A 16,518-nucleotide genomic window follows, 5' to 3' on the forward strand; every position below is an offset into this window, starting at 1 on the left:
TCCCAAGTAGGTCCCCGTCACAGGTTCTAGGGCATAGGACTTGAACATACATGTTCGTGGGGTCACACATCAGCCTCCTGCACTGTCCCCCACTGTCATCCAAGGCACCCCAGCTCAGTTCCACCCTTTGCATAGCTCGCAGGACACTTTCTGGTGGCTAACCTCTCCCTCTTGACGATCACAGGCCAGGCTTCCTCCAGGAAGCCCTCCCTGACTGTCTCCTTATCCTCAGACGCTGACATTCCTCCAGCCTGACTGTCAAGGCTCCTGTCCAGCTGGGTGTGTGGTTCTGAATCTTCCTCTGTGCAGGGAGTGTCTCCTCTGCTGTGTTCAGCGGGGCTCTGCACACCCGAGTACTAGGAGCAGGGAACGGAGGCTGACGGCACCTTTCCAGGAGTTCCAGACCAGGCACCATGCCCAGAACTGGCCCAGTGGCCAGCCTTTCCCCTCGTCCTTTGTCCCCTGAGACACCGCCACCGCAGAGGGAACCTGGCTATGACCTTGTCCCAGGGCCTCTGTGGCTGGTAGTCCTGGTTACATACCAACAGGGAGGGAGGGAGGAGCCTGGGGGAGGAGGGAGCCCAGCCCTTTGCTCTCCTTGGAGGAGGCTGGGGAGACAGAATGCCTTTGGCTGGGGGACCGCGCCAGAGCTCAGAAGATCAAAGGATGCGAAGATCAGGGCTGGGGCAGGTGCAGTCACTTGGGGCACCAGAGAGAAGCAGCAGCTGGTGCCTCCTAAGGGCAGGGCTGACCCAGAATGCCCTCCCTCCCTCCTGCTCTCCCTCCCTCAGCCTCCCCACCCGCTCTGTGTGCGACTCTGCCATGCTGCTCCTCTCCGGAGATGGGCTCTGGGGGCTGGATGCAGGGGAGGGGAGGGATGCTAACTGGCATTCATGCCACGTGGTGGGCACAGCTGTACCCCCTACACACGAGGCATCTCCAGGTAACCCTTACAATTCCCTTACGAGGAACTATTATATAACATCTTATAGATGGAGAAACTGAGGCCCAGAGAGGACAAGGGACTTACCCACTATCAAACAACTGGTGGGTGGAAGGGCTGAGACACACTGGCAGGGTGACACCGGGATCCGTGAGCAGCAGCCTGGTGGAAGGCCCGGGACATGGCTCAGCCCAGCTGCAGCAGCACAGAGCGAGGCTAGACATCAGGAAAGACTTCCTGCTGGGAGGGGTGCAGACTTAGAGCCAGGATCTAGTCTGCACAAGTCCAACTGCCAAATAGGTCCGGAGGTTGCTGGGGCAACACCCAGATGAAAGGAAGGAGGTGGCAGAACGGGAGAGGGTCAGCACGGAGTGTCTTGGGGACCAGGCGTGGGGGCCTCAGCCGACGGTGCTGGGAGAAACAGCTGGTCTGTGTGGGTACAGCAGGACCCCCTGGGCCATGAGTGCGCAGGGTGGCACACAGGTGGGATAGGCAGGGGGCCGAGGGACCCCGAGGCTGATGTGACAGCTGGGGTTCCCAGGCCGCCCTACTCCCGCTGGAGCTGTGACAGCCGCCTCACCCCCATGTCCTTCAGCCTTGGTGCCCAAGGGGGCGTCGTGGGGACTGAGCCGTTCAGGAACTCGTGAGTGCAGCTGCAGTTCAACAGAATGCTCTGTCACTTAGGAAGTGTGTCGCTCGGCCTGGACTAACGTGATGTTTCCCTGTCTCTGTCTCCATTTAAAGTGGGCACATCTCATGCTTCCCTCCCTCACTGGCCTGAGAAAAGGGTTGAATTAATGCGCCTGAGGATGTACAAGAGCTCTGTCACCTGCCAGGGACGTGCAGGCGGAGGACAGGGTGTGGTGGCGAGGATGGTCCGGGCGGCTTGCTGAGCCCCCTGTGAAGGGGCCGACAGCCTTCAACATGTGTCTGCCCCACAGGCATCGCTCCTAATGTGACCTGACCTCCCAGCATCTGCTCTTTCCCACTGGCCTTGGGTGCGACTGGGACCCGGCCCCCTTCAGAGAACTGTCTGGCTGGGGCGGGTGGGAGGCGGTGGTCTCCACAGCGTGTGGTGTTGGGTAGTGGGGTGCTGGGAGGGGACGGGAGGCTGGCGTCCTGCTGGGAGAGGAAAGCTTCCGTGCAGAAGTGGGGCAGCTCGGAGCAGAGGGACCCTTCTTGGGGTTTCCGCCCAGACATAGCCTGGCCCTTCATCCGGTGGAATGAAGGCATCGGGACCAGGAGCTGCAGCTCAGCGAACAGCTCAGGGCTGTGGTCTGTGCACAAAGGGGACGCCGCCTCCCCCCCACCCCCTCCTGCTCCGCACCCCACCCAGCCTCTCCCAGGGGTTTTCCAGTCTGAGGGGAGGTCTGAGCTGACGGGATGTCACAGCCCTTCTCTGCAAGGTGCTTCAAATCCCACAGGACCCCAGAGCCATGGCTGCACCCCTGCACACACAGGCATGGTGCCCCTGAAGACAGAGCTAGAGTCAGAGAGAAGGGCTGGGGAAGACGCTGGTGAGTCGGAAGAGACGGAGCTCGGCAGGTGAGGCGGGCAGGTCCCTAGTGGCACGGTCATGGCCGTGCCCTCTGAGGGCTTGTCCTCATCCCCCGGGGCAGGTGTGTCTCCTGCACCTCTTCAGTCCCTCTGGGGCTGTCTGTGGGGTGCCCACCCCACCACAGCTGTGCTGGAGTTGTGTGTGTGTGTGTGTGTGTGTGTGTGTGTGTGTGTGTGTGTCAGGGACAGAGGATGGGGGGCTGTGGAGGAGCCCATCTGGGGAGACAGCACGTGAATGAGCTGAGACGAGGAGGCGGCAGTTTGCAGTCAAGGGCAGTGCCGTGTGGCTGGCTGCCTTTGTGGCCGAGCACTCAGATGGAGTCAGAGGCCTCATGAGTGGTCTGAGGGAGCCCCAGCCCCAGCATTTGTCACTCAGGCTCTGTCATTTGTCCCTACTGATGGGGTCCTTTGAGGGCAGGGAGCACACATTATTGGGCTTTGCAGCTTTGTGACCTGGCACAATGCCTGGTATGTAGTAGGTGCTCCTGTTAATGCTGGTTGAACGGCACATGCCTGGATGATGAAAGGAAGGGCTGGAGGCTTCCTGTAGGAGGAGGCACTTGAGCTGGGCCTCTGTGAATGGGAGTGTTGGCTCGTGGTTCTCACAGGTCACGTCGGCTGGTTCCTTACCATGCGCTGGGCACTAGCTAAGCCCTTTACCAGTGAGGAAGCTAAGGCACAGAGAGGTGACGTAACTTTCCCAAAGTCACACAGCAACACAGTGGCAGAGCCGGGAGCCAGACACAGGTCGTGTGAATGTGGAGGCTGCAGTGTGTCCAGGGGACCTGCTCGTGATGATGGAGGTGCTAGCAGCGTCGTAGCCATGAGCCATGGTGGCTGTTGAGCCCTGGAGTGTGGCTGGTGCACCCAAGCAGCTGACTGAATTTGAGTGAATTTACATGGAAATGGTCCCGTGTGGGCAGGCAATGGTCTCTGTTGTGCAGCACAGGTCTGGGGTGTTGCAGAGAGAAGGGGACCATGGTCTGTCCTGTGGCTTCAGAAGCTTGCTCTTCATAATGCCAGAGGCCAGGGTCCCTTCAGCGTCTCCGCCTGTGGGCGGCACTTGGGGCCTTGGGGGAGAAGCATGTCCACTGCAACCCCTGAGCCATGCTTTGCTCTCGAGAGCCGTCGCCTGGTCTGGGCCGGGCAGATGGACAGCAGCGCCGGCACCACTGCCCATGACCCCCAGCTCTCTGTCTGGGACCCAGGGGCGCAGCGCCCACCTCAGCTGAGCCACGCTGTCACCAGAGCCACAGGTGCCCCCAAGGGTGAGATGGGGCTGGCCCCTCACGAGAGGATCACAGTGGTGGCAGGGTCGGGGCAGCCCCAGAACTCAGTCTCCAGCTTGGGTGCGTGTCCCCTCTCACTCTTTCCAGCACCCACAAGCTTGCTGCTGCTGTCACGTCCCCCATTCAGTAAGAGGAAGGTAGGGCCATAGGATTTGGCTGAAGTGGGTTCCCATGGCCCCAAACCACAATTTCCCAGGTCTGACACCTTTGAGTGGGCGGGGCCTCTCCTGGGCCCCTCCCCCCTTGGCCTTATTTCTAGGCCATCAGAGTTGGGGGGCCCACTTCACACAGATGAACCATTGTGACGAGATGAGTGATGTCCCCTGACTTCAACCCAGGGCTAGAAAATTCCCTGCTTTTCTTTTCTCGCCCAACTTTTAAGAGTGTGTCTTTCCCTTGCCTTTCTCGCTGCCCCCCTCAACCCCCCACAGGAATGACTTGGCTCACCACCCCACCCCCATTTCAGCCTGACTCACACAGGCCTCGCCTTTGCTCAGCAACTAGGGGGACCTTTGGTCCCCTCACACATGACCCCCAAATCCAGGTGCCCGCCCGTCTTCCTCCAAGCCTCTTACTTGCATCCCCTGTGGCCCCAGGCAGGCTGGAGACATCCTGGTTCCAGATGAGCAAGCCACTGTGACTAAGTCAGCAAGGCCGTTTCATTGAGAAACACAGCACTTATGATGGAGGCTCTGGGAAGCGAGAGAAGGGACTGAGCTGCGTGCACGAGCCGCTGACACTTCCCATCCCATACGCTCCCTTCTTTGGAAATGTGTGACACTTGCGGAAATCCAAGAGAACTTTGTGTCAGCTGCTGTGTTTGGAGCCTCTCAGGAGCCAGCTCTGATAGATGGCATCTGGGGCGCCCCTGGACGGAGGTGATTGTGGGTGGGCAGGGCAGTGTCCGGGCTCTGGGGGACCTGACTGCAGCACCCCCTCTGCTGTTGACAGGCTGGGTGACCTGAGGCAACCCTGCTGGTGTCTAGATCAGGTGCCCTCTGTTCCGGGGTGTTTGGGTGGTCACAGATGGTCACTGAGGACCCCCAGGCTGCAGGGCAGGAGGGTCCTGCTTAGGGAGAGCTCTCGTTCCCGGGGTGACATTGCTGCCCTCTGGTGCTGACCGACCACTGTGGGCTCACTTCCCGGGACCCTACCCCGCCCGCCTGCCCCAGCTGCCTTCCCTTCTACGCTTCCCCTTCTGAGCCTCTGTTATCCTCTCCCACCTGGACACACAGGGAGGAACTGAGTGGGGTGGTGGCTGCAGAAGCAGCTGCTGAATCGCAGAGCCTGTTCAGCTGTGGGCTGGTGGTGTTACTTCGTCTGGGTCCGCAGCCGCAGCACGCACCCAGCACCCAGCCGGGGTCAGACCTGAACCCATCACCTGAGGCTGGACAGGACCTTGGCGCTGGCCTAATTGAACCAGGTCCCTGATTCCAGGTGCTGGTTCTTTCTTCTGTATGCTGCCACCTGTCTCTCTTGGTGACAGAGGAACTGCACAGGTGTGGCAGCGGGCCTGTCTGCCTGCCCTTGCTGGCAGGTGAGACCCCCGTTGGGCTCTTTTTGTGCTGGCCTGTCCTGCTCCCTGCGGACCGTGCGCTGTCTCCCAATGTGGCAGGAAGGAAAGGTTAGGCAGCCCTAGGCCTCGTGGAGAGGAGACCCAGGACAAACGTGAGGTCTGCTTTCATCCTGCAGAGCAGGACCCTGCGCTCACTTTCTCCAGAGGATGCCAGACTAAGGGAAGGGTGAGCGCTGGGAGCAGCTGCCCCACTGACTCTGCACCGGCTTGGAGCTCAGTGCCTGCTGGGCTCTGCAGACCCTGTGTCCTTAAGGCAGCAGTGGGAGGAACTCAGATGAGACAACAGGAAGAACTTCCCTCGTGAGGGCTGTCAGCGCGGGAACGGAAGCGGGGCGGCCTGTGGTCTGTGTGCATCACTACTTGCACACGTTTCGGTGTTTACTGCATGCCCCTACTTGCCAGGCCCCTGCTAGGACCGGGGGAATCGGACTAGGATTCAGTCCTTGCCGTGGAGAAGGTCACGTCACGTGGGCCATTCTGTTCTAATCATTATAGTTCAGTTGGAGGCGTGTACCGTGAATTATGAGCACTGTGTTGGGTTTACATTTATTAACTCCTGTAATTCTCGCAACAACCCTATGAGGCTAGTGCTATTGCCCCCATTTCACAGATGGAAGAACGGAGGCTTGGCGACACCAGGTGATGTGACCAGGCGGCATAGCTCTTAGCACTGAGCTGGATGATATAAAGAAGCACAGTGCTGGGCAGAGGGCAAGAGGGAGCGTGCACACGGGAGGCCCCATGGGGGAGGTGGCCGGGAGTGGACCCATGCACGGGAGCTCGTCTCCAGGTCACTATCCGACTGCCCTTTACCTGGCTGCAGAGATGGGCAACTTGAGCCCACGCAGAGCCATTGCACAGGGGGCCTGCTTCCTGGACCTCTGCTCCAGCCAGGTGGGGACAGTCCTCCCAGAGCAGCCCAGCAGAAGCCAGGGGCTGCACCTTCCGCTGTCTCTTCCTCCCATAGGAAAAGCGCACACAAAACAAATTCCCCCCGGCCCTTGGGTACCAGCCAAATCGCCATGGGCGAGAGTCTCCTGTTACCCCACCCCCTCCAGTTACCCCAGCATTCCCCTCTTATCACACCTGCTGCTGGTCTCCATGGCGACACCACCACACCCAGCATCCTGGGTGGTCTGGTCGCCTCACAGGGTGAAGCTCTGAGAACATTTTCCTGATGTGCAGCCAGAAATTCCCACTTCCCATGCCCAGGGCTACCCGCTCTTCTCTGCCCTCCCTCCTCTCCTGCCTGCCTCATCCCAGGACCCCCTAGACCCTCCTCCCCCCTTGGCTGTGTCCACTGAGAGGACGCAGGGCTGCTGGGAAGAAGACTTTTAAGGGGCGGCAACCCATCCTCTCAACCCTGCTGTTCAGTTGGGAAAAGCAGTTTGCAGGGTGCAGTGCAAATGGAAGTGGGTGCCTCTTGTGCAAAACGTCTGAAGAATTTCAGACCAACAGCAGCATTTTGAGCTGCCAAGTGTGGTCTCTGCAACTGCAAGGGCGCATGCCCGTGAAGCCAGTCCTGGACCAGTGGTGTGTGTGTGTGCGTGTGCATGTGTGTATGTGTGTATCTCTGTCGATGTGTACGTGTATGTATGCAAGTGTGCATGTGTGTACATGTGTGTGTCTGTGCATGCATGTGTACGTGTGTGTGCACGTGTGCTGGTAGTGGTCACAGGGTGACGGTGGGGCAGAGTGAGTTCAGGCTTCGGGCATGTGATTCAGTCACAAGCTGGGCCCCAGAACAGCGTCACCAAGCACCCTGTGCTCCTTCCTGGGCCAGGACATAGACCCAGAGACGGTCACAGCCACGAGGTTTTCAGCCAAAGGGTGAGAGCTGGCTGAGGCCACTCGTGTCTCCCAGAGCTCCTGACTGTGACGTGTGGGTGCTTTGAGAGCGTCTGTGACTTACAGCAGCCCAGCTCTCTGAATGCACATGTACAGATACATGACACGCACATCCAAGAGCTCGTGTGTCCCAACACCTGCTGCCTTGTAAGTAGTCGGCAGTCGGTACCATCAGGCCGGTGCCACCACAGACAGACCCAGGCAGCCTGGGACAGGGGGCCTCTCGTCCCGGGTCTGTGCTGTGCTCTCTGGTTGCACAGGGGCAGCTGCTCTCCCAGGACAGTCCCCCTCCCTGAGGCCGCTTCCCCACAGCAGCTCTTCCCACTCCCAGGGCCTGTGGCATCAGCTCGGAGGAGCTCAGCTTGGAAGGTTCCTCTCCCAGCTCTGCGCTCCCCTGCCTTCCCTCTCCTTGGCACCAGCCTCACCCCTTTTCCTTTGTGAGAGGGCCAGGCCTGAGTGGGGCTCCCCCACCCGGACCACCTGAAATCCACCCCACTGAACAGCGCAGCTGGGCTGTGCCGTCTTGGGGCAGGATGTGGGGGTGTTGTGGCCCCTCCTCCCCAGGGGAGAACAATGAGGCCGCTAGTCAGGCTGGTGGGGCAGAGGGGGTGGGGGCATGGAGCCACATCAGAGCCTCTGCGGTGCGGCCCCTGGAGGGACAGCTGAGTGATGGGGCCTGAGTCACACACCCCGGCTCCTGTGGAGGCACGTTCAGAAATGCTCAGGGTAAACATTGAGAGGTAATTGCTTCTGCAGCACCTCGAGGGTGAGCCAGGCCCAGGACTTGCTGGGGGGCGGGGGGGTGTGGCCAGTCAGCCGCGGTTGCAGTGGCTTCCTGGGCCACCTCAGTGCTCTGTGCGTCCTGCTTCTGCACCTGGTGCCAGAGCCGGGCTCCTGGGCCTGCGGACCCCTGCAGACAAGCCCTGGTTAGAGTCCTTTGACGAGCTCTCTGGTGCTGCTCCCTAACAGTGGCCACCAGCACCCAGGACAGCCTGCTGCCGACCCACACACGGGGTGGGCAGGGTGGGAACCGTGGGCCACCAGCAGCCCACGCTCCCTGCCTGGTTTCGTGGCTCTGCCCGGCATGCAGTGCCGTCCTTCCTTTGTGTCTGCCTCGGAGCTTTATCAACCATGAGACATGTGAGACTAAACAGTCTTTATGTAGATTGGAACTGGACTTGCACGCACAGCCCACACACCTTTCGGGGTGCATACATGGAGCACGCATTTCTTGGGGGGAATGGAGACGCTGAATTTGAGGGTGAAAGCACCGTCCTCGAGAAGAGAGAAAGCCCCAGGGTGGCGGTGCCCAGTGGCATGACGGTCTGCTCTGGGCCCACCTGTGTGCCCCAGGGAGGGGGCTGGCAGAGGCCAGGAGCCCCTGTTGGCAGCTTGAGCAGGATGGGACCCGACTGTGACAGGTACACACTGAGTGGCTGCTCGCCAGGCACAAACAGAAGAACATGGTAACACAGGGTGGGACCCACCAACCAAGGACCTGCCCCCTGCCCACCCACCCCAGGCCTGTTGGGCTGGGAGGTCACCGAGGGTCAGCTGGAAGGGGGGACGCAGTACTGTGCACGTACTGTTAGCGAGGTGGTCTGTAAGCATCTGTAAGCATCGCTCACTAATCCTTCCGAGGACCCGAGGACTTGGGCCAATTCACCCCACTTTTATGGGCCAGGAAGCCGAGGGTCCCAGGGGTAAGAGCCCAGGGTCGCAGGCATGAGAAGAGGCTTGATCTCAGACCCTTCATTTTCTTCATTTTCTTACGTAAAGTGGGGTGACAATAGGCCCTGCCTTGGGGTGTTATGAGCACTGACGGGGTCATTTGGGTAAAGACTAGCCAGTGCCCCGCACAGAGTAGGCCCCTGGCGAGTGTCAGCTGTTGTCACTGTGAGAACTTGGGGTGCAGGGCACCTCAGAGGGTGGTGCCTGAGAAAGCAGCTCTGGGCAACGTGGGAGGGCCAGGTCTCCGTCCCAGCACCCGGGATCCGGCGTTTTCTCCAGGGCCCCGGAGGCCACGGCCTCTTTGGAGACTGAGGGAAAGAAGCCGCCAGGGAGGTGACTGGCAGGGGCTCGGAGGGCAGCACCATCCCCCAGCTCTGGGATTGGCTGGAGGGACGCTCACAGGGCTGAGTGGCAGGAAGCTCTGCGCCTCAGTTTTCCCACTGGTGCCTAAAGTGCCATCTGTATGAAACAGCCCCTTGCCTCCTGCTCTGAAATTCCCTGGACTTTTCTCTAGTTCGTCCCTGTGCTGGGAGTTCAGCTTCATTCTCTGTCCTAATCAGAGCTGGCCCCGGGCAGGCCACGAAGGAAGGAAGAGCCGAGGGAACAATGTGACCGGCTGGTCCCACCAGGCTGGCTGTCAGTGGGGACATGGGTGGGTGTGGGGAGCTGGGCAGGCTGCATGGGGCTGACAGGCCGCTCACAGGCCCCTTGGTCTGTCTATGCAGAGACCTCAGCATGAACAACCTCACGGAGCTGCGGCCCGGCCTCTTCCACCACCTGCGCTTCCTGGAGGAGCTGTGAGTAGATGCCTCGCGGGCTGGGACCAGGGGTCCCTCGGGGTGTTCGGGGCACCTGGCCCAGGTGAGGACCCCAGGGTGGCAGTGTGGGGCTGCTGGCACAGGATCCCCAAAGTCGGCCTTTCCTTCCTCCCTGAGCTCCCTGTTTCTGTCAATAGCCACAAGCCTCCCTGCGGGTCCCCTTTGACCTGCTCTCACCCTGTGTCTAGCACCTGCCACTCCAAGTCCTGGCGGCTCTTTCTGGAGTGTCCTTCCTCCATCCCCACTGCTGCAGCCCCGAGACTTTCCCTCACACCTGGGGTCACGCCAGCCCCCAGCTCACGCCCCCACCCCTTCCAAGGTGCACCCCACCAGCTTCAGAGGCTCCTGTGGCTCCCACAGCCTGGCGGCCACCTCCAGGGGCCTCGTCACCTGACCACACCCACCTGGCCAGCGCTGGCCTCCACTCCCGGTTTCCCCTCCTGCATTTGAGCAGATTCCCCTCCCCACTGGCAGGCCCTCCTTTCTCTCTACCTCTCAGCAACTGTCCCAGCATGGGGGTATGCTGTGGGGCCACCGTGTACCCCCTACCCCATCTCTGCACCAGCAGAGACCCTGCAGCTCTAGTAAGGTTTGGTTTGACTGCACTAACTGTGGCTCCAGGCCCTGAAAACATTCACAGTCCATATCCACCCAGGACCCACCCCCCTGACAGGTGTTCCCAGAGCACCATTGGCGGGGGGCTGCACTTAGGATCCCATCTACCCCGGGGCCACTGCTGGGTTTGCCAGACCAGCTTTTCTGGCCCCTCCTGTGAAAGGCAAGTTCAAGTTCTGGGGAAAACAAGATGGGAGACCTGCTTGCTGCCCTCAGGGAGCCTCCAGGTGAGGCCGAAAGGCCAGGTGGGCAGGTGACAGGCGAGTGTGGCAGCTTGATGTGGACACCAGGGCATCTGTGTAAGGACTGGTCAAGGGTGGGGCCCGCACTGGGCAGGGAAGCCCGGTCTCAAAGGAAGTGACAGCGTGAGAGGCACCAGAGGGGTCTTCTAAGGTGGTGACACAGTTTGGGTGGGAATGAAAAGCGGGACAGAGGCTGTGGAGCTGCGGGCGGTGACGCAGGGGCACCACCGGAGTTTTAAGTCTGATCCTCCATCTTCCGTTCCCTGAGTGGCTGGGCCTGTTTCGAAGGCCCCTCTAAGGGACCCGAGTGCAGAGGGGGACCCACCTACAGGACCCGAGCTTGGGACCTCAAATACGGTCATGCCCTTTCCACGTGGTCTGTAAAAAGAATAGGTGTCATGTCAAGAGACTCTTCATAGAGAGAGATTTCAAAGCAGTAGTTTCTGAGGATGGTCAGAGTGGTCCCTGCATCACAGGCGTCTCAGGACTGACATATGTGACAGTGACAGGGGCTTCGGGGACTCCAGGGGCCTTCCGAGTTGTCCACCAGTAAGCTCTGCACATTTGGCTCTAGCATGGCACATGTTTTGTCGCATTTGCTCCTTTTAGGGTTGGTGACCCTGTGACACATGTGGAAATGCTTAGTCAGACCCAGGTCCTGACCCTCCTGGGTCCCTGAGGTTAGCTGTGGAGTCTGGGCCATGGGGACACAGACACCCGTCTGTGTGGAACCCTCCCCAGGGGACGGGGTACCAGGTTCACACGGGAGGCATATAGAGCAGACATGACCGAGAAGTTAGTCAGATCTGGAGACACCAGGCCCTGCCACCACCGAGCTCTGACAAGGGGAAGTGACTTGCCCTGTCGAACCGAACCACAGTTTCCTCCTCTGAAACTTGGGGTGATGATAGGCACCCCAAGGTGATAATGAGAATGGAGTGAGGTGATGGGTGTGAAGTATGGAAATACATTGCAGCTCGAAGTTCCTGGTAGTTGTCACCAGCATCCCAAGACAGCCAAGCAGGGGACCCTCGGTGGGTTCCCTGCCATCGTCACCACACCTTTGCTCTGGTTTGCAGGCGTCTCTCTGGGAACCATCTGTCACACATCCCAGGACAAGCATTCTCTGGTCTCTACAACCTGAAAATCCTGTAAGTATGACTTTCCACAGAGATGCAACCTGGAGAACTGGGGGCAGAGTGAGTCCTGATCTGTCACCTGCTCGCGTGCCACTCCTTTCCCTGTACTGCCCCTCTAGTTGTCCATTTCTTTCTGTACCCCATGTCTACAACACCCTGCGTGACTGGTGGACGCACGTTTCAGCTGCCGCCTGGCGCAGCCCCAGGGAGGCAGACCGTCCCCTCCTTGGTGGTTTGAGCAGTGATATCAGCACAGGTGTCCACGGCACTGAGCTGTTACAGACCCAAGTGCTGTCCTCTTGGATGGGGGTGGGGGCGGGGGAAGACTGCACAGGAGCGATCCACGCGGGTCCACGCGGGCTTCTCTTCTTGGGCCCCACCCTGGTCTCTGGCTGTAGCCCTGAGCCCCCATTGTCACTGTAAGCTCACCTCCTCCATCAGGTCTCAGGTTTCTCTGTCCCGGCTCCTTTCACCTTCCCCTTGAAGGAGAAGGAAAGTGAGAATTGCAGAGTACCTTATGTTACGTCACCTGCGCTCCCCCAGGCTTTGAGCTGGTGGCCCATGGGAGGGAAGGCGGAGCTAAGGCACTGTCTCCTGCCCCCAAGAATGTCCCCCCCCAAGGCCCCAGTCTGTCCTGATGAGTGTGGGAGGGGGAGGGGCAGTGCGTGCACAGGGTCTGCGAGTTGCTGGGAAAGTCTCTTCGGGGGAGACGTGTCACCATGGGGACTGGTTTGAAAAAAAAGAGGATTGTGGGGCTGATCCTGGAGCAGTAGTGTGAGTGTGTGGGTCATCCCTAACGTGGGGAGCCGTCCCCAGCTTTGCTATCCCCTCAGCCACGACTTGACCTCAGGTGTTCTCTGTACAGTTGAGCAGGTTGTCTACTGCACAAGACCATCTGGCTGAGGGGTGAGGACAGGCTGAAATCCAGTCCTATGTCTGGCTTGTGGCTACACTCACCTAGCAAGGAATGTCTTTTTCTAGTTCACTCAAAGTTGTTTATGGGCTGGCGGTGCCCTTGGCCTACGAGCCTCGAGTGCCCGGTGAGTGAGGAGTCCACAGCTGAGCGTGTTGGTCTCTGGACCTCTGCCCTGAGCTCCCTGGGGATCTGCCTGTGTTCTCTCGCCTGGGGAGCTCCTGTCCTGTCCAGCCTGTCTTCCTGTCTCCTTCCTCTGTGGGGCAGACCTTCCTCCTGGTTCTCCCTCCTGGGTCTTCCCTGGGTCTCCACTGCCCCAGGGGGTGGGGATGGGGTGGGGCGCATCCTGAACCAGGCCTGCTTGGTGGTGTGTCTGTGCCCGGTGCAGGCTCAGACCTGCAGTCTGGATTAGAGAGCGGGCTGTGTGCTGGGCCTTCAGATGTGAGGCTCACGTCCGTTCCTAAGACTCAGGCTTAGAGACGAGCCTCTTTCTTTCTTGCCTGCATTCGGCAGGCAGTGAATCAAAGCCTTGGAGAAACCGCAGGCCCCGCCCCTTCTGCAGATGGCCCTGGGCTCACCCAGTCGGGTGGCGGAAGAGGCTGCTGGGGGGCGCTGAGGACAGCCAGACTGTCCACTGCCCCTGGACCCCATCCTGGAAGACGAGCTGCCATTCGTGTCAGCCCCTTGCCTGTGGGGCTTCTCTGTGGCAGCTCCGAGCGCGCTCCCACCCGCATCTGGGCCCCAGTGCCCCAAAGTCTGATGTCAGGTTCTCTTGCTGCAGTGCCCTTCCTTGCAGTGCCCTTCTTTAGTCCCCTGTAAGAAAGACTGAGCAGCAAAGCCCACCGCAGGTGACCGTCACCTTGGCTGCTGCCAGTCTGGGACTCTGTCTGAGCTGCGTCTTCCTTTCTCGGAGGCTGGCTGTCCCTACAGGACACTCTGCCTGCCTCCTTCCCTCCCAGAGGCAGAGGACAGGAAGGGGATTCCCTGTCTGTCCTGTCCTAAGGGCCTGTGGCAGGGCCCCTCCCTCCGTCCTCCCCCCCAGCCCCATGCCTGACCTGGAGCTGTTACTCTGCGACCCTCCCCTCCCCGGTGGGTTCTCCAAGTCTGAACCCCCCAGGCTCTGGCCAGGCTAGATCTACTCAGCCCTCCTGACTCTTCTCGACACTGTAGGGAAAATGTCGTGTGGAGCTGTGCCCGCCCAGATAAGTGTGTGAGAGTGAGTTAGTGTGAGTGTGCGTGTGTATGAGTGAATGTGTGTATGTGTGAGTGTCTGAGTACACATGCATGTGAGTATGTGAGTGTGAAAGTGTGTGAGTGAGTGTGTGTGAGTGTGTATCTCAAGGGGAAGATAGGATCTAGCCCCATATACCTTCTTTAAGCTGCCCCGGGCCCTGTACACCTCGTCCCACACCTGTGTGCCCTCCCGCTCCTCAATCCTGGGCCCAGGTCCAGAGGCTACAGGCAGATGGTTCTGATGGCAGCTACTACCCACATCTTCCCCCTGCATCTTCCCCCTGCACCAGCCACAGCCTTCATCAGGTGACGTGTCTTAGGGGACTCCCTGTGCTTTGTGGTGCCTGGGGTCAGCAATGACCCTGTTTCTCCTTGCTGCCTGCTCTCTGACCCTCCTATCTGCACGTGGAGTTTTCCAGGTGCCCCGAGAAGCTCCAGGACTCCTGGTCCTGGGGCCAGGCCTGCTGAGCGGCCATGCCCACTGGCTGGCATGTTCCTTCTTTGAGGAACTGTGTGACATTGGGCCCTCAGAACAGTGCTGCCACGCTGACCTGGGGTGTGGCACATGGTTTCTATAGCCCCGGACTCCGTCAGTCCTATTTGCCTGGGGCCCTGCCACCCGAGGGGGCCTTGCCCTCACCCCATCCACCCTGCCCCAAAGAAACCCCAGCCTCTCAGGTGCACAGGCAGAGAAATGAGGCCTGGGGAGGAAACCCGCGTTTCCCCACATCCTTCCTGACCAAACGCCAACAGAATCGCGAGTTCTGACTTCTGACCCTCACTGCCGCCCACATGTCTCTGCTGCTTCTTCTCCATAGTCCTCTTTAGCTCTGCCTCCCCCTCTGAGACGCCTCCCTGCCCCGTGCACAGACCACACAACCTGGACAGCCTCTGAAGCCCCACTAACGGCCGGAGGCTGGGCCAGGACTCTGGGCTCTGAGGCTGGACTTGGGGTGGGGGGTGCACGGGAGGAGCCCCAGCCCCACATGCCTGGGGTCCTGCAAGCCCCTCCTCTCCTTACAGGATGCTGCAGAACAACCACCTGGGAGGCATCCCCGCCGAAGCGCTGTGGGAGCTGCCGAGCCTGCAGTCTCTGTGAGTCACAGCCCAGCCCCCCGCCTGCCGTCCCTCCTCTCTGTGCCCCCCTTTCTCCTCCACGGTCCAGACAGCTCCTGGCTTCAGTTTCTTCGGGGTTTTGTTGCCGTCAGAGTGTGTATATGCACACTCATGTGTTATCCGGGAAGCAAGCCTCTGCGCCCCCGAGGACTGTGGGAATAGGACCTCCCTGGGTGGGGCCACCAGGGCAGTGGTCCTGGGGTGTCTGGCTCTACTACGGAGCCTGGGGTGGTGGGGGTGGGGACTGCCACCCCAAGAAGTGTCAGGAAGGGCTTTCTCCTCCACATAGGCTGCTATGGCCCCCAGGGTTTTGGGGTGTAGGCCATTTCCCTTGTTGCTGGGGGTGGGGGAGCTGTGTCTGGGACTCCCTGGCCACCAGGGACACAGCCGTCCTCCAAGGGGCCCTGCACTTCCTCTGCTGCCCACTAGGGGCATGGTGGACACAAGACAGAGCTGAGGGAGGGAGCTGCCTGGGGCTGCAGTGTGGCTGACAGTGGCAGCCACCCTGGGCCAGGTGCTGGGTTGGCTCCCACAGTGCCCCTCGCCAGGCCTGGGATGCAGTAGGTGCCTCAGACATGCCTGCCGAGCCAACTGCATTTTCAGATACTTCTACACCTCATGGGGCAGCATATAGTGGGGGGAACCAAAGGTGGGAGCCAGTGGGGGAACTGAGGTGCGGTTGGCGAGCAGGTGTCGGCACATGGGCCCCTCACCTGCATGAAGAAGCATGTGAGCTTCTTCACACTTCGTGTGAGGCTAAGTCGGGTCTAGCATGCTGGGGGCTGCACGGAGCGGGTGGGCTCTGCAGGCAGCTCCCTGAGTTCTGAAGGGCTGCCGCTCCTGTGAGGGGACAGCTGGACAGTCAGCTTCTGGGTGGACAGGGTGGGGACACAGCCCTCCCTCCCCTCCCACGCTCAGAGGTGCATGAGCTGATCTGCCTCTGCAGTCGAGGGCAGCCCTGGACGGAGCCCAGGCTCAGCCTGACTGCTGGGCCATGTACCCTCTTGGGCCTCAGTTTCTCCCCTTCAAATTGGGGATGACTGCGTCCCTTGCCTGTCTCACAGGGTTGTCATGATGATCAGATGTAGCAAATGTGAGAGGAACTTGAAAAGGAGGTGTCCGCACTGTGGTGCGGTGTGATGGTGCTGGTGTGACGTGGTCCCTTTAACTGGCCACGGACCCATCCTTTTGCACGTATGCTGGAGGCTTTGCTCGGGAGGCAGAGCCTGGCTCGCATTGGGAGGATTGGAAAGTGTCAGTCTGGTGAAGAGGCAGGGAACAGCATGCTAGGCAGAGGGAACAGCACATGCAAAGACACAGAGTAAGAAGGAACCAAGTGCATTGTAGAGAATTTGCAAGGACGCGGGCACGCTTGGCAGGACTGTGTCAGAAATGTATTCTCTGATGGTCCGGAGGCCAGAGGTCTGAAATCAAGGTGTCGCAGGCCTCAGGCCTCCTTCCCTGCCCCTTCCAGCTCTGGCGGCCAGCATTCCTCGTG

The 16,518-nt window shown here is 60.1% G+C and overlaps 1 protein-coding gene across 1 annotated transcript in view; it reads left to right on the forward strand.

Moving 5' to 3' along the window:
- LGR6 (leucine rich repeat containing G protein-coupled receptor 6) overlaps positions 1-16,518 on the forward strand; it is a 74,663-nt gene that overhangs the window by 13,003 nt on the left and 45,142 nt on the right. Inside the window, exons 2-4 of the mRNA XM_019750849.2 lie at positions 9,670-9,741; positions 11,699-11,770; positions 14,928-14,999. Coding sequence (XP_019606408.2) covers positions 9,670-9,741; positions 11,699-11,770; positions 14,928-14,999 — 216 coding nt within the window. The remainder of the gene's footprint in view (positions 1-9,669; positions 9,742-11,698; positions 11,771-14,927; positions 15,000-16,518) is intronic.

This window comes from Rhinolophus sinicus, linkage group LG12, assembly GCF_036562045.2.
Source record: "Rhinolophus sinicus isolate RSC01 linkage group LG12, ASM3656204v1, whole genome shotgun sequence".
NCBI lineage: Eukaryota > Metazoa > Chordata > Mammalia > Chiroptera > Rhinolophidae > Rhinolophus > Rhinolophus sinicus.